Source organism: Acipenser ruthenus, chromosome 29, assembly GCF_902713425.1.
Source record: "Acipenser ruthenus chromosome 29, fAciRut3.2 maternal haplotype, whole genome shotgun sequence".
Lineage (NCBI taxonomy): Eukaryota > Metazoa > Chordata > Actinopteri > Acipenseriformes > Acipenseridae > Acipenser > Acipenser ruthenus.
The window spans coordinates 16,997,340-17,016,115 of NC_081217.1; the positions used below are offsets into that span (position 1 = coordinate 16,997,340).

Here is an 18,776-nt window from a genome sequence, read left to right on the forward strand (position 1 = left end):
TCTGCTGGCGGAGACGGAAACGGCGGCCCGGCTCCCTCTGCTGGCGGAGACGCGAACGGCGGCCCGGCTCCCTCTGCTGGCGGAGACGCGAACGGCGGCCCGGCTCCCTCTGCTGGCGGAGACGCGAACGGCGGCCCGGCTCCCTCTGCTGGCGGAGACGGGAACGGCGGCCCGGCTCCCTCTGCTGGCGGAGACGGGAACGGCGGCCCGGCTCCCTCTGCTGGCGGAGACGGGAACGGCAACTCGTCTCCCTCTGCTGGCGGAGGCGGGAACGGCAGCTCGTCTCCCTCTGCTGGCGGAGGCGGGAACGGCAGCTTGTCTCCCTCTGCTGGCGGAGGCGGAAACGGCAGCTCGTCTCCCTCTGCTGGCGGAGGCGGAAACGGCAACTCGTCTCCCTCTGCTGGCGGAGGCGGGAACAGCCTGTATTCTTCCCCTACAGGTCCCTTCAGCCCTAGGCCTGTGGGCTTCCCCTTCTCGGGCCGTGGACGCACCGACTCCTCCCGCTCGGGCCGTGGACGCACCGACTCCTCCCTCTCGGGCAGTGGACGCACCGACTCCTCCCTCTCGGGCCGTGGACGCACCGACTCCTCCCTCTCGGGCTCCTCCCCCTTGGGCTGTGGATGTTCGGGCTCCTCCCTCTCGGGCTGTGGACGTTCGGGCTCCTCCCTCTCGGGCTGTGAACGTTCGGGCTCCTCCCTCTCGGGCTGTGGACGTTCGGGCTCCTCCCTCTCGGGCTGTGGACGTTCGGGCTCCTCCCTCTCGGGCTGTGGACGTTCGGGCTCCTCCCTCTCGGGCTGTGGACGTTCGGGCTCCCCCTCTCTGGGCGACGGCAGCGGCCCCCATTCTGGCTCTCGGGACGGCGGCTCCTCCCCTTCTGACTCTCGGGACGGCGGCTCCTCCCCTTCTGGCTCTCGGGACGACGGCTCCTCCCCTTCTGGCTCTCGGGACGGCGGCTCCTCCCCTTCTGGCTCTCGGGACGGCGGCTCCTCCCCTTCTGGCTCTCGTGACGACGGCTCCTCCCCTTCTGGCTCTCGGGACGACAGCTCACCCCTCTCTGGCTCTCGGGATGACAGCTCCTCCCCTTCTGGCTCTAGGGACGGCGGCTCACCCCTTTCTGGCTCTCGTGACGACAGCTCACCCCTCTCTGGCTCTCGGGACGACAGCTCACCCCTCTCTGGCTCTCGGGACGACAGCTCACCCCTCTCTGGCTCTCGGGACGACAGCTCACCCCTCTCTGGCTCTCGGGACGACAGCTCACCCCTCTCTGGCTCTCGGGACGACAGCTCACCCCTCTCTGGCTCTCGGGACGACAGCTCACCCCTCTCTGGCTCTCGGGACGACAGCTCACCCCTCTCTGGCTCTCGGGACGACAGCTCACCCCTCTCTGGCTCTCGGGACGACAGCTCACCCCTCTCTGGCTCTCGGGACGACAGCTCACCCCTCTCTGGCTCTCGGGACGACAGCTCACCCCTCTCTGGCTCTCGGGACGACAGCTCCTCCCCTTCTGGCTCTCGGGACGACAGCTCCACCTTCTTTATTGGAATGACTGGGGCATCTCCCATATCTACCGCCAGGTAGTTAACAACCATCAGGGCAAGCTCTGCGAAGGACGCCGGGTGATGCTGTTCCTCCCACTTTTCCCACCTCCCCCCATCTCGACGCCACAGCGTGTTGATAACTATAGGGAGGTCGTGGAAGAGGTCCGCCTCAGGGTGCATCAACCAGTCCCATATTTCCTGGGATGGTGGTGAAGGTGGTGATGTTGGCAGTGGTGGGGTGGCTGCCGAGGACGGGGTTTGCAGCTGCTCCTGGTCCCGATTGTGGGGGCATCCTGCCCAGTTGTGGCCATCCACCTCACAGCGCCCACACCAGTCAGCTGGTGGCCCATCTGGACAGGACCTCCACCGGTGATCCACCTTCCCGCACCAAGAGCACCAGGGAAAAAGGCTGGCTGGGTCCTCCAGCTGGGGTGGCTGTTGTTGCAGCAGCCTACATTTCTTCGGCTACTGCATCTCCTGCCTTTGCCGCTGTCTGCTCTTCTTGCCCATTTTAAATAAAGGTTTCCAAAAAAACTCCCAAAATTCAAGGAAAAAGAAAAAAAAAAAGAAATTACTGCTCTGAGCCTCCAGGTGGCTCCCACTTCTGACACCAACTGTGACAGGATGGACCGAGGTTTGAGACTCAGAGACAGTATAAAGTTCAAAAATAAAGTTTTTAATAAACAAAAATACAAAATAAACCAGCACGAGGGCCAAACAAAAAGATTTCAAACACAAAATACCAACACAAATCAAAAACTTACAAAACAAAGTTTCCAGGCTGGGCGTTGCCTTCACTGGAACAGAAAAACAGCACATACAAACACACTCTTGCTTCTAGAACTCTCCTTCAACTCTCTCCCCTAGCCAGGGCCTCTCCCCTGGCTTTTATCCCCTGTGGCTGGAGCCCAATTATTCAATAATTGCTGATTAGTCAATTAGGGCTCCAGCCACATTCTCACATGTTTTCCTGGCAGGGAGGAATTTTAACCCCCTCCCTGCCAGTCCCAACATTGATCATAAAGACGGGGCAGTACCCCGTCACAGGCAGATTCTCTTTTAAAAAAATGTAGACCCTTTTCCATTTCCAATTTTTCTTCTTACTTATTTAAGACTAGTTTTTGTTCTGGAAGGAAAAAAACTGCAAATACGATTCAACACCAAATAGAAAAACTACTTAAGATTACTTATAAACAAATCTGAGTGAATTATTCCAGCATTTGGTAAATGTATTGCCTGCTTTTTAGTAGAGAGCTTTGAGAATCTGTCACTATGTGTCCTACCAGGCTGATACAACCTACAAGGACTTTCACCAAGAGGAGCAGCACATACTGGACTCATTCTAGTAGACTAGTGGAATTGCTGGCATACTTAATCAATTATCTCCCACAGGTCAGGATCTGCATTAGATAAGGCTAACACTAAATACTAAGTCATCCAACACAAACACCCATCACTCCACAGAGACCTCATCCAACACAAACACCCATCACTCCACAGAGACCTCATCCAACAAAAACACCCATCACTCCACAGAGACCTCATCCAACACAAACACCCATCACTCCACAGAGACCTCATCCAACACAAACACCCATCACTCCACAGAGACCTCAACCAACACAAACACCCATCACTCCATAGAGACCTCATCCAACACAAACACCCATCACTCCACAGAGACATCATCCATTACAAACACCCATCACTCCACAGAGACCTCATCCATTACAAACACCCATCACTCCACAGAGACCTCATCCAACATGTATCAAAAACCCATCACTCCACAGAGACCTCATCCAACACAAACACCCATCACTCCACAGAGACCTCATCCAACAAAAACACCCATCACTCCACAGAGACATCATCCAACACAAACACCCATCACTCCACAGAGACATCATCCATTACAAACACCCATCACTCCATAGAGACCTCATCCATGACAAACACCCATCACTCCACAGAGACATAATCCAACACAAACACCCATCACTCCACAGAGACCTCATCCAACATGTATCAAACACCCATCACTCCACAGAGACCTCAACCAACACAAACACCCATCACTCCACAGAGACCTCATCCAACACAAACACCCATCACTCCACAGAGACATAATCCAACACAAACACCCATCACTCCACAGAGACCTCATCCAACATGTATCAAACACCCATCACTCCACAGAGACCTCATCCAACACAAACACCCATCACTCCACAGAGACCTCATCCAACACAAACACCCATCATTCCACAGAGACCTCATCCAACACAAACACCCATCACTCCACAGAGACCTCATCCAACAAAAACACCCATCACTCCACAGAGACATCATCCAACACAAACACCCATCACTCCACAGAGACCTCATCCATTACAAACACCCATCACTCCATAGAGACCTCATCCATGACAAACACCCATCACTCCACAGAAACCTCATCTAACACAAACACCCATCACTCCACAGAGACCTCATCCAACACAAACACCCATCACTCCACAGATACCTCAACACAAACACCCATCACACCACAGAGACCTCATCCAACACAAACACCCATCACTCCACAGAGACCTCATCCAACTCAAACACCCATCACTCTACAGAGACCTCATCCAACACAAACACCCATCACTCCACAGAGACCTCATCCAACATAAACACCCATCACTCCACAGAGACCTCAACCAACACAAACACCCATCACTCCACAGAGAACTCATCCAACACAAACACCCATAACTCCACAGAGACCTCATCCAACATGTATCAAAAACCCATCACTCCACAGAGACCTCATGCAACACAAACACCCATCACTCCACAGAGACCTCATCCAACAAAAACACCCATCACTCCACAGAGTCATCATCCAACACAAACACCCATCACTCCACAGAGACATCATCCATTACAAACACCCATCACTCCATAGAGACCTCATCCATGACAAACACCCATCACTCCACAGAGACATAATCCAACACAAACACCCATCACTCCACAGAGACCTCATCCAACATGTATCAAACACCCATCACTCCACAGAGACCTCAACCAACACAAACACCCATCACTCCACAGAGACCTCATCCAACACAAACACCCATCACTCCACAGAGACATAATCCAACACAAACACCCATCACTCCACAGAGACCTCATCCAACATGTATCAAACACCCATCACTCCACAGAGACCTCATCCAACACAAACACCCATCACTCCACAGAGACCTCATCCAACACAAACACCCATCATTCCACAGAGACCTCATCCAACACAAACACCCATCACTCCACAGAGACCTCATCCAACAAAAACACCCATCACTCCACAGAGACATCATCCAACACAAACACCCATCACTCCACAGAGACCTCATCCATTACAAACACCCATCACTCCATAGAGACCTCATCCATGACAAACACCCATCACTCCACAGAAACCTCATCTAACACAAACACCCATCACTCCACAGAGACCTCATCCAACACAAACACCCATCACTCCACAGATACCTCAACACAAACACCCATCACACCACAGAGACCTCATCCAACACAAACACCCATCACTCCACAGAGACCTCATCCAACTCAAACACCCATCACTCTACAGAGACCTCATCCAACACAAACACCCATCACTCCACAGAGACCTCATCCAACATAAACACCCATCATTCCACAGAGACCTCATCCAACACAAACACCCATCACTCCACAGAGAACTCATCCAACACAAACACCCATCACTCCACAGAGACCTCATCCAACACGTATCAAGTGTCATAGTCATACTGTAGACTGCCCGGTGATAATACGACCCATAAAGCTACCAGAAGAGTTGTATTAAGAGTAACAGTATAATCAATACACAATCACACATTTAAAAAAATAGGTTAACAGTTTGATTTGGCGATACGGGATGGTTTGACCTGATTTGTTGGCTTTCCAGGTTGATTATATTAACTAAAGTATTTGCCTTTTACACCAGCTGCCTTCTTGACACACCAATTGATCAGTCTAATTTAGAGATCATTGAGTTACGAATCTTGGAGTGGATGGCTGCAGAGAATCAAGTGAGCGATTAAGAGGCAATGTACGCGCTGAGTTGGAAAGCACCCGTTTACGAGAATTTGCATTTTGGGTATCCATAGCGGGGAGGTGTCTGTAGCAGACAACCCTTTTTCTGAGTAACTTGGTTTTGAAAAAGAAACTCCGCTGCCATCCCTGACTCCAAGGGCAAGCCTACCTTTTTGTTTTCACTTTTATGTTGAGCGCTGTTTGTTTCGTTTTTATGTTTGTATTTAATTTGGGAACCTCCTGTCTTGTCTAGTGCTGTGTGTATTTGTCTGAATACGAGAGAGAATGTATTCTTGCTCTAAATGACTTGTTGCTATATTAAACTATGTAACAGTGTAATGCCTGAGAAAGAACGACTGAACCCTTGAAACAATGTATCTGTGGTGGGTTATGGGAGGAAGTGACGGAAACAGGCAGCAAGTGAGGTACAACCTGCGCACCAGGGTTTTATTAATATTCGATATGGAGAATAGCAGGGGTCAAAAGACAGGTACGGTATTGCACAAACAAAAATAAGAAACCCCCTTGAATACTAGCAATAGTAATCAAGGGTTGAAATAAAAACAGTAAATAGAACAGTCCCGCACTACACAGAGACACAAAAGTTAAAACAAAACATTCACGTGGTTCATCCCCGCGGTGGCAACCGGTGTCCTCCAGCTGCTGCCCCAGCTCCCTCCTGAGGCTTCACAAACACAAAGGCACAGACAGAAGGTGCTGTGCTGCAGATCCGCCCAGGTATCCAAAGGGGTAGGGAAAGCAAGGGAAAACAAACTCACAGCTCTTCAAGGATCTGCAAACACAGGGCTTCAGTGGTGAAAAGAAATAAATGAAAACAAACAAACCAGCACGTCTCTTGCGGATGTTAATCCAGCACAGCCAACCCAAATGGCAGAACCCCACAGCCTAAATAGTGCCGAGCCCCACCCCAACAATCAGTGCACTGCCCCACCTCAGCCAATCGTCAAGCGCAGTACAGCTGATTGCAATAATGGGGCTCAACCATGAGGTCCTGCCCCAAGTTAAGATGGCCACCACCACTGCGGCTTCTGCCCCAACCATTACTCAGCCTTTCCTTTCACAGCGCTGCCAGTAGTCGGGAGGGTGAATTACAAGAGGGACTCCTTTCACACACACCCCCCTAAGAGTGGAGCCGTAGGCACACTCGGCCAACCCTAAGTTCCCTAATTGACCCCCCTCCCTAGAGAAAAAAATCAGCGTTTAGATGTTCCTTACCCGCACGATGCTTCACAACAAAGTTGAAGGGTTGCAGCGCCAGACTCCACCAAGTGATCCGCGCGTTTGTGTCCCTCATCGTGTGCAACCACTTCAGAGGAGCATGGTCCGTGACAAGAGTGAAAGGCCGACCCAGGAGGTAATAACAAAGAGAGTCCACAGCCCATTTAATGGCTAAGCACTCCTTCTCTATGACAGCGTAGTTCCGCTCCCTAGGGAGCAAATTCCTACTAAGGTACAGCACTGGCCGGGGCTCCATGCAAACCGAAAGGCATGGTCTGGAAATGAAACAGACCATCCGGGGTAGCGAATGCGGTTCTCACGAGAGCTGGACTCCAACGGGATCTGCCAATACCCCTTCGTCAGGTCCAGAGTTGACAAGTACCTCGCCTTACCCAGCCTGTCGAGGAGCTCGTCGACCCGGGGCATTGGATACGCATCAAACTTGGAGATGGCGTTCACCCCGCGGAAATCCACACAGAAGCAGGTAGTACCGTCCTTCTTAGGAACCATTACCACCGGACTGCACCACTCGCTCTGGGATGGTTGAACGACTCCAAGCTCAAGCATGTCCTCTACCTCCCGGCGCATCACGCTCCGCCGACTTTCTGGGATCCGGTAAGGCCTCTGTCTCACTCGAACACCTGGCGGAGTAATAATAGCATGTTCAATGATATTCGTTCTACCGGGCACCTTCGAAAAAACATCCCTGAACTCCTCAATTAGCTGTCTCAGCTCATTTTTCTGACGGGGAAGTAGTTGTTCCCCCATCGAAATCTCTGTTTGCTCAGGTGACCCTGCCTCAGGACCAAAATCCTCCTCAGGGCTCTCCATAGTGACACACAGGGCCTCTCTTTCTCTCCAGGGCTTCAACAAATTTACATGATAAATTTGGAGTGGTTTTCGGTGGTCAGGCTGCCTGATTTCATAATTGACCCTCCCTACCGCCCGGACCACCTCGTAGGGGCCTTGCCACTTGGAAAACAACTTAGAATCCGAGGAGGGAAGGAGCAGCAGTACCTTGTCACCAGGTCGAAAGGTCCGAATTATAGTTTGCTCACACCCGGAGTCCACTGAAGCATGGGTGCTCATCTTGCCTACCTTTACATTAATGATACACGGTCCCTCCCGTCCCTTCCCCTGATACTCACCTGCTTCAGCTGAGGTAAAACGGGAGGCCACGTCACACTCCATAGCAGCTAGGCAGTACCTGGCAATATGCCCAGCCTCGTGGCACCGGAAGCAGATCAGGGGTGACAAGGCTGTGGGAGACGGCTGCTTATCCCTTGCTCCCCCACCAGGGGGAGACGAGGAGGTTGTTTTGGCCCAGCTGGGAGCTAACCTTCGTCTCCACGTTGGAGGGGAGGCGCTCGGTGGGACCGATGAGGAGGCAGCCGCTGCTTTTGGGATCTCGGCCTTCTGGGTCGGGCCCGGTGTCGTCATCCGCGGTTTGGAGGGGGTCACCGTGGAGGATCCTGGGCTGGCCCGCAGAAGGGAGTCCTCGTAGGCCTCTGCGAGCTCAACGGCCTTCTCCATGATCTCCGGGCTGTGTCTGGCGACCCAGGCCTGGGTGTCGGCTCCAACCACTGCCAAGAACTGGTCAATGGCCACAGACTGTGCCACAGCCTCGGCCCCTCTCTTGGCAGGCCGTAGCCATCATGTGGTCCCAGAGCTGCTGGGCGACGATCCGGGGTCTCACTCCCTCTGGCCGCTGGTACTGCCGGAACCGGTGGCAGTGGGTCTCCGGGGTTATATTGAGATGCCGGAGAATGGCCTGTTTGACCTGCTCATAGTCCAGGGCAGCCTCATTGGAAAGCGCCCGGTAGGCAGCCTGAGCTTCACCATATAGACACGGGGCCAGTTGCGCTGCCCACAACGTCTTAGGCCAGCCCGAGACCGTGGCCACACGTTCAAAGGTGGTCAAGAACGCCTCTGGGTCATCCGCCGGCGTCATTTTCTGCAGCCTGATCTTCGGAGTGGGCTGTATTACTGTCCCAGCTCCCACCGTCGCCGGCGCCGTGACCAGCCCCTGAACCGCGGTACACATGGCTGTCAGTTGCTGCATCATGGCAGCCATGTGGGCTGTTCGCTCAGCCTCCCGCTGAGCGTCCCGCTCCTCACGTCTCCGCTCCTCACCATCCCTGCGCCGATCCTGGGCCTCCAGTAGGGCGGCCACCACGTTTGGGTCCATCCTCTCAATCCCACTCTGACACCACATGTGGTAGGTTATGGGAGGAAGTGAGGGAAACAGGCAGCAAGTGAGGTACAACCTGCGCACCAGCAAGGCAGGGCTGGGCAGGGTTTTATTAATATTCCGTATGGAGAATAGCAGGGGTCAAAAGACAGGTACGGTATTGCACAAACAAAAATAAGAAACCCCCTTGAATACTAGCAATAGTAATCAAGGGTTGAAATAAAAACAGTAAATAGAACAGTCCCGCACTACACAGAGACACAAAAGTTAAAACAAAACATTCACGTGGTTCCTCCACGCGGTGGCAACCGGTGTCCTCCAGCTGCTGCCCCAGCTCCCTCCTGAGGCTTCACAAACACAAAGGCACAGACAGAAGGTGCTGTGCTGCAGATCCGCCCAGGTATCCAAAGGGGTAGGGAAAGCAAGGGATAACAAACTCACAGCTCTTCAAGGATCTGCAAACACAGGGCTTCAGTTGTGAAAAGAAATAAATGAAAACAAACAAACCAGCACGTCTCTTGCGGATGTTAATCCAGCACAGCCAACCCAAATGGCAGAACCCCACAGCCTAAATAGTGCCGAGCCCCACCCCAACAATCAGTGCACTGCCCCACCTCAGCCAATCGTCAAGCGCAGCACAGCTGATTGCAATAATGGGGCTCAACCATGAGGTCCTGCCCCAAGTTAAGATGGCCGCCACCACTGCGGCTTCTGCCCCAACCATTACTCAGCCTTTCTCCTTTGTCTCGGTCCTCTCTTCACAGCGCTGCCAGTAGTCGGGAGGGTGAATTACAAGAGGGACTCCTTTCACTCCTGTCACAGTATCAAATTGAATTATTTGGCTGAAACACTGTAACTAAAAGACAGCAATTAGTTTGTGCAATATGAGAATTGAAACAAAATTACGTTTTAAATAAATGTGATTATTTTACATCCATGGCATTTTTATTGTGTGTTTGTGTTGTGCTTAGTCAAGACTTTATCCTCTGGCCCAAATAAAAGAACCTGATGCTAACAACCTAAAATCTTTGCTGTCGTTCACTCTTATGAATAGCAGGTTGACGCTCAGGACCAATCAAAACTTTATGCTAATGAGGGTAATCGTTAAGCTTTATCTCAATTCGTTTATAACATGCCTTTGTAGACGAAAATTGTTGGAGCTTAATGACGCTGTGGCAGGGATGACTGAGTGGTCTGACGTCAGGCAGAAGCAGGAACAAAACACTGACACCAGGTACGTACTGCAGTTCAAAAGGCTTGCGCCGTTTTAATTCAAAAATAAATAAAATATTTAAACAAAAACACTTGCTCACAGAGCGAAAATAAAAGGTTTCAACAAAACAAAATCACAAACACAAAAATACATAAACAAAGGTGAGGCTGGCCAGATTGCCTTCACTGTTCCTGTATGTTATAATTTCGTTTCGTTTTCACACGATCGCTCTTGCTCTCGCTCCTACAACACCCACCCCGAGCTAGAGAGCTGCAGGCTTTTTATAACAGGTGACCATCTCCCAATTAGCAACAAAATTAATCATTTAATTAATTCGGGAGATGGCCACCTTCTGCACGAGTTTTTCCCCTACTCCTGGCAGAGGACGAGCACCGATCTCGCCTCTGCCAGGACACGTTTTAAAAATAAACAAAATAACACGGCGGCGCTTCGCCGTCATAAATATAATACAATAAAAATAATACAAAATAAATACACAATACACTGCACAGGGGCGGAGGGGGAGACCCCGATCTAAAAATAAATAAACAATGTACAGGGCTGCTCGTCCTGTTACAGACGCATTATGTCTTCTGAATAGCAACTGACATTAAATAGACGGCTATGGACGAAATCCCATCACGTACTCCTGTTATCTCATTCCGACAGGCGTTAACCCTTTATGAATAGACCCCTAAAGGGGGTAACTGAGGACTTGCTTAATGGAAAATCATAAAATTCTGTTCCCTGGCTCGTAAGAGTAAAAGCAGGTTAATAGGCAACCCAGAAAATGAAGACTAAGAAACACACAACTTCTTCAGAAAGAGCTCCCCAATTTCTGCCTAAATCCCAAATCTCCAAATGAGGACAAAAATCCTTTAAGCAAAATTGGGTATTAAGGTATGGGCCAATAGCTGATTAGAAGGATCTCAAAGCGTCAATTCCTTTTTAATCCCCATGTCCTTGATCCCTAATCCTCGCTGACACTACTTAAAAAGGGTATAAAACCCTCAAATTGTGTCACTTGGAGCCAAGAAACCAACACCAGAGTAGGAAAGGTGGTGGCAAGGGTGCAGCAGCCACAGTCGCAGCCAGAGATTTTTTTCAAAGAAAAGCTGGGTAGCTAGTAGCTTCAGTTTCCATCTAAAACCACATTAAACCATTGCTTTTCTTAAATTCTCTTTCCTTTTATTCTTCTCATATTATCTGTAAGTGTTTTTTTTGTATAAATAACTCTATCAAAATGAACGGCACAGAGGGCAACAATTTCTACGTTCCCTTCTCTAACCGGTCAGGGGTCGTCCGCAGCCCGTTTGACTATCCGCAGTACTACCTGGCGGCCCCATGGAAGTTCTTCACATTGAGTGCCTACATGTTCCTGCTCATCTCCTTGGGTCTTCCCATCAACCTGCTCACACTGGTCGTTACCTTCAAGCACAAGAAGCTGAGGCAGCCTCTCAACTTCATCCTGGTCAACCTGGCGGTGGCCGGCCTCTTCATGGTCCTCTTCGGCTTCACCATTACCTTCTACTCAGCCATGAATGGATACTTCGTGTTCGGCCCCACCGGCTGTGCAACAGAAGGCTTCATGGCGACACTCGGAGGTGAGGAGTATGGGAGGGGGTGGGGCTACTTACAAATAGCTTTTAGATTTAAAAACAATTAACCAACTGAAGTAAACAGATCCTGATTTCACATTGTTGTAATGCTAAATAATAACATAGTAACTACTACTTGAAAATAAATTCTCAGGATGTAAACATGCTGTATGTTAAAAAAAAATCTATACAGCAAATTCATCAGGAACAGTGAGAGCGTGTTGAATGTGTAATATACTGATGTTTGCTTGCTCTTATTTGAGTAGATTTCTTTATAGTTTTAAGAGGAAAGTGAGGCTAATGATTAGTAGTAAAATAATTACAGAAAGTAGGACACATATTTACAAACCTATTCTGACACATTTTTTAAACTTTTGATTTGCGGATTGCAACTTGAAATCCAGCCAAACAAAGTCAGTATTTCCATATTAAAAGATACCGAAATGGAATAATCCATAATCTATGTACATGTAATAGGCACCTTGGAAATGTTAAAAATGTAATATGATTACATTAATGACCAAGCATTGACCTCTATTATCATTCACAATGGATTTTCACGGGACTGCTCAAATGAGATGGAATTTCCAGTAGGGGTTCCAGTGACTGCCCAGTATTCCATCTGACTGAGACTGAGTCACTGGGATTCTTAGACCTCTTTACATCTACATTCTGCCACCTTTTATAGCTATATGAATCTTTTTTTTTTGTATTTACCATCCATGGGAGATTCCATACAATAAAAATGTAGAAATGCTACAAGAAACCAAAATTCAATGACAAGTCTTTTTCAATTTTAGTTTCTTTGAGTATTTCTAAATTGAGCATTAATTGACTGTTTAATAGTCATGGATGATACGATACAAAATAGAACAGAAAGAGGTTCTGTGCTTCTCTGCTGCAGTGAGTTTACCATTTTTAAGAGAAGCGCAAACAGAACTGCCACTGTCTAGACATGCTGGGCAGGTTTCTCAATGCTGGTTTACTCTGAAGAACATTTAATAGAAGTGCTTCTAAGTAGGGGGGGTCATACCATTAACCATTTATCCCCCCCCTCTAAATTCTGCCTGTCACCATCTCTCTCTCTCTAGGTGAGGTGGCTCTCTGGTCCTTGGTGGTGCTGGCCATCGAGAGATACATTGTCATCTGCAAGCCAATGGGCAGCTTCCGCTTCTCCAGCACTCACGCCTCCATCGGTATCGCGTTCACTTGGGTCATGGCACTTACCTGCGCAGCGCCGCCGATTTTCGGTTGGTCCAGGTATGGGAATCCTGGGACACAAGGGGGTTCCAGGGATAGGGGAATTAGAATTACAGCATGGTCTATACCAGTGGTGGCCAAACTTCCTGACCCTATCAGCCGCATACCAAAATTTTGGTCGAGAGTCGCAAGACACGCATTGTAAAACAGGAAAGGTTTGCGAGCAAGACATTTTAAGTACTAGCATGGTTTTAAACATTTTTTTTTTAAATTCTCTCCAACATTAAACCGAAATCTTGCACTTACTCTGTGCAGTAGTTATTTCTTGATGGCAGCAAAATACATTAAGTGGGATACAGTATTTTCAAATGATGAACAGAAATCGCTTTTCAGAGCAAGACAGGTTTGCGTTGCGCAGTGCAGTGAGTATGTGATTATGCTGTGACTTATGTAAATTGCGTAAACCACATTGAACTCTTGAAGGAGCTGCTGGAGTCTCCTGTGGTTTCAGGCTGCTGTGGCAAAGAAAGTCTCGACTTGTGATAAGATGTAATTTGCTTAATTTTCATTTCGTATTTTAAATAATGTATTTTAACATGTATTCATAATGTGATTTCATTCTGTTTCTTTTCATTTAGAAATTTAAAAAAGTAAAAAATACTTCTCTTGCACATGATGTAAATTATGAATATAAGTGTGACTAAGGTTGGTTTAACCACCTCTGGTCATGGTTGTAACTAGCTATGAGGACACCGAGGTTGTGTCCTCGGTTGTTTTTTGCAACTGATGCTCATGTAAAAATGCTGGTAAAGTACAAAAGACTCCTTCATTTTCTCTGTTGGTTTGCTGTGTAACATAGATTTGGGGGTTGAATAGTAAATACCAAGCAGTCATATAGATACTGCAGCTATAGCTTGAAACCTCAGTTTGACCTCGGTAGAATGTCAGCTCTGGTTTTGGCCCTGCCTCTGGTCTATACACAAGCTTACATTTCCTTTTAGTTATCGGATTGTAGGTACTGTACATGCAGGACCTTGTTAGGACCTACTTGAAAATAAAAGCTTTAACCTTGATCCAAATCTATAAATATGTATTGAATAGTCTCTAGTGTTCTACCTACATAGGGTGCAGTTGTGTCGTTCTATTTTCATGAGCACAAAAAATATATTATTATTATGATGATGATGATGATGATGTTGGTTATATTGGTGATTCCAAGTCGAACCCCTGTCATTTCAGATACATCCCAGAGGGAATGCAGTGCTCCTGCGGGCCTGACTACTACACGATGAACCCTCACTTTAACAACGCCTCTTATGTCATCTACATGTTCTCTGTGCATTTCTGCGTTCCAGTCGTCATCATATTCTTCTCATATGGGCAGCTCATATGCAAAGTCAAAGAGGTGAGCAGACACAGAAACCCGCTTGGGAAAGTAAACTCTTTATCAGCATCTTTCCTGTTATCATACACTCCAGAACAATAGGATGCCACTTCACATTTTTCTTATTAGTCAACATGCGCCGAATAGAAACCAGGTACTAAAAGACAACAGGAACAATTGAGGAAGATTATAATCATCTAGTGGAGGGGCTAATGCTAACCATCTTAAAATATAAGCAATATATTATATTACAACACAAAAACATTTGTTACTTTTTAGTAGAACTAATTATCATATGGTTGAGAGTTTCAAGTTATGTGTGAGAAGATGGAAGCTCTGAGCAGGCACAATTGAAGAGCATCTCGTTTTTTTTTAAATTAGAAAGTTATCCCAGGGTTTGCAGATTTCTGTTTTCCAGGGCTGTCAATCTAAATTTCACCTAGTAAACCATTTCAAAAACATTCCGTAAGTAAGTGTACTGATGACCAGCTCTGAACTGCAAGCTTCAATGGTGACAGTGCATCTGCTCCCCAGGCTGCCGCAGCACAGCAGGAGTCTGCCACCACCCAGAAAGCGGAGCGCGAGGTCACGCGCATGGTCATCCTCATGGTCATCGGCTTCCTGATGGCCTGGACCCCCTACGCCTCTGTGGCATTGTGGATCTTCTTGAACCAAGGGGCCGACTTCTCCGCAACTCTCATGACCATTCCTGCCTTTTTCTCCAAGAGCTCTGCCTTGTATAACCCCATCATCTACGTGCTGCTGAACAAACAGGTACCCGCTGCACTAGCAGAGTTTCCACTGCCCCAACCCCATTACCATTTAAACCCCTCGCTCTGCAAGAAATATACCCAGCGCTCATTTTTCTGTAGCGGGCCGGGGTTAGCCACTGAGCCAGGCGTCCAGTTTTCAACACATAAATGGGTGATGATAAATGTGATCCCTCGTCAACAACTTAGGAGTGTGGCTAGTACAGTAACAGGATGGACAAGCCGAGGTCTGGGTGAGCATCGTGGCCCTCCAGACTTTTGAACCCATCCTGCACTCTCGGGTGGTCCTAGATATGCAAATGGCAGGCAAATTCAAGATCTGGTATACGCTGTTAACCTACAGTACTGATAAACTGATTTAGCCCAGTCAGCAGCAACAGGATACTGTAGTTAATATTTATTTAAGGAACACACGGGTCCAGTCTGTAGCACTTCCATAGATGACGGCTTGTAAATTCAAAAACATCCCCCTCCCAAAATAAGGATTGTTGCAGCACCATATCCCACGCAACACAAACCTCTACCCTTGTCACAGTTCCAGCCTGACTCAACCTGACTCTCTCCCCTCCAGTTCCGTAACTGCATGATCACCACAGTCTGCTGCGGAAAGAACCCGCTTGGGGATGATGACGTCTCCTCCACAGCGTCCCAGAGCAAGACAGAAGTGTCCTCTGTGTCCTCCAGCCAGGTGTCCCCAGCGTAGACCCCCAGCTCGGCTCCTCCACACCTCAGGCACCAGTTTCCTCTTTGACATAGCGTCTTTCAATTTCCATTTTTTTCACACTATTTGCATGAACTGAGACATTACTGATATCATAATCCGCAAAAAAAGAACATAACTCAGAAACTGCTGAAGAGATCTGTTAGAGTATTGATCATTCTGCTTTTGATAAACTTCTAAAGCCTCTACCTTAGTCTAGAAGGCTAGTATTTCTACACTGCTGCAGCACCTCCCTCCATCCCCCCTTATCCTTTCATCTTGATGTTAGCTTTAAAGTGTATTTGATTAACAATAGTTAGTTTGCAGAAAGTATCATAACGATGATCATGGGAAGGGCAGGTCAATTCATGGGTACCCCTGTGGTCAAAATGAAGTAGCCTTGTTAGCAACTTAATTCACACTTCCTAGATTTCTGCACAGTGTACTGTGAGCTCTTGTGTCCCCACACCCTAACCCCACATCCCCTCCTGCACAGACAAACGTAGAAAGAACAGTAACTCGCTAGAAGGATGCAGAGGGCATCATATCTGTGGTTGTTCTTCTTCTTTTAAGATTCACTCCCTCATTTAATATTTGCACCACTGCTAACAGCTCTGGATTCTGCATGCTCACAGCTGGGTTTGTTCAGTAACCATTCAATCCAGGGTTCATTTTAGTTGTTTTTTTTGCACGTTCTTGCTGCGCTGAGTAAGAGTCCACTTTTCAAAAATTTGCAAAAAAAATAGAAAGGTGATAAAAAAAGAAATAGCAAAAGTGTTTTATTTCATTGGGCTTTGTTTTGTTGTTCACTCAGTACAGGAAATGAACGCTTCTTCACAAACTGCTCCTAAATGTATGACTCTGTATTGAATCAGCAGTCACAAAGCAAAGCCTCATGGAGATCATAGCCACATAGAATTAAAAACAACTGTGTAGTTTGTATGTTCTTAAAAATAAATGTATGGAAGATGTAATCGTCAATGCTGAACTAAATGGAACTCTTATCTGATACGGATCTCTGCAATGTTTTGTATTAATGCATTTAGTGACTGTGTCACACAAAACAGGCGTGTAGTTCACACAGAGTGCTCTAGGAAATAAAGCTAGTCCATTTTTCTGTATATATAAGTTTTATCTGAGAAAAAAAAGATACCAAAAAACTCAAAGTGAACTATGCAACTGTTTTTGTTTTGTTTGTTGTCACTTTTTCTGTATATATTTTATAAATAACTTATATAATGTGAATTTGTAAAGTCAAAAGTTAGCAATAGAAATAAATGCATGCATCAAAATTGTGAGGTGTTTGTTTGATCTTTATGCTGCTGAATGGAGTCCACTACGTGCCTTAGACTATACCTCTGATTGTTGAAAATAAATAAATAGTAACTACAGCATTTACACTTCAACAGAAATATATGAATTTGCATTCAGTAAGAAATATTGCACAACAAAGGAACACACAAATATATCAGTCATTTAGCGATGAATGAAATCATTTAAAAAGTTCTCTTTTTTGTGTTTTGGGAATAAAACATCTAAAAGGTTTACAGTAGACCATTATACTTTGTCCTATGTAGAGTTCATTCTCAGCTGGTAATTAATGAATAATTACCTCCAAATACATGAAAATCCAGGACCATCTTAATCTAGCACCTCCCCTGTTCTTAGAGACGCCACTGTCTATAAACACTAACTAAAGACAAGCAGAGGTGCAAATTAACCCACACCTTGGAAATACAGGGAGAGAGGGCTCATCTTGGTAAACCCCATGCATGCTAGGAAGCAGTTTTTTTCAAGCAGTTTTATTAACAAAGAAGAAATACTCTCCTTTGCCTCACTGTCACTTCCATACCGCAGCACAATCACACTCACAGACCTGTCAACTCTCCCTTATTTGCCAGACTTCTCCCAGACAACTCCTGGGGCAGGTTTACTCTCCGATTTTCCTCAAAACTCTACCTTTATGTCAGCAAACTAATTTCTGCACAAGTCATGTACAGTCTGTGGTGCAATCCCTGTCTGTATTCAGCAAGGTTTAGGACCCAGGGGAGCCCTGTGGCAGGCATGCATTAAGTGCGCGAGCCAAGCTCACATACTTGACCATCTACAGCCCCTTTCACAATGGCACTTCTATCCGGGTCCAGACCCAGGTTCTGACTGCCTGGGTCACAATCCGGCATAGTGTGAAACCACGTACCTGGATCGTACCCAAGTTAACTGGGGTCCCAGCGACCCACCTCAGGATGTGGGTCGACGCACTTTGACCCAGTTTGGAAAAAGGCATACTTTCTGTAAACTATGCAGGACTGATTTTAACAGTGGGACATGAGAACAAGAATGTTTGTGGTAAGCACAAGAGATCACAAAAACACAGAAAACACCAGCGCTTCCACCAAGTGGTATTATTGATCTGCCACATATGTGCAGTGTAATGAATCTGAAACAAAAACACATTTTCAATGTGAAAAAATGCAGAGTTATAAAAAGGGACAAGCCATTTAAAGTGGAGATATCAAAAACACAAGCCAAGTTTCAAGAAACCATTGGGGCAACCTTGCCCAGCACAAAGCAAATAGGCACAACTGCAAAAACAATGGGGGCCAAGATTGCCCCAGTTGTTTCTACTAACTTGGCTTGTGTTTTTGATGCAAGTTCGATCCACTTTTACTGTGCATGAAAAACACAAGCCAAGTAACAATCAATCTGCTCATGTTTATTTGTTTATTTGTTTAATTTACCTTTTCAACTCCATAGTGCTCGATTCCACCCCCCCCCCCCCCAAAAAAAGTGCCAGAACGCACTATATCATTTCAACAACAAAATGAACTAA

General features: G+C 47.3%; 1 protein-coding gene across 1 annotated transcript; it reads left to right on the top strand.

The window, feature by feature from the left end:
- Positions 1–11,331: 11,331 nt before the first annotated feature.
- Positions 11,332–17,241, top strand: LOC117433617 (green-sensitive opsin). Its single transcript, XM_034055987.3, has 5 exons — positions 11,332–11,898; positions 12,984–13,152; positions 14,332–14,497; positions 15,011–15,250; positions 15,818–17,241. Exons 1-5 carry the CDS (start codon positions 11,538–11,540, stop codon positions 15,947–15,949), a joined length of 1,068 nt encoding a protein of 355 aa, XP_033911878.3. The 5' UTR covers positions 11,332–11,537; the 3' UTR covers positions 15,950–17,241.
- The last annotated feature ends 1,535 nt before the right edge of the window (positions 17,242–18,776 follow it).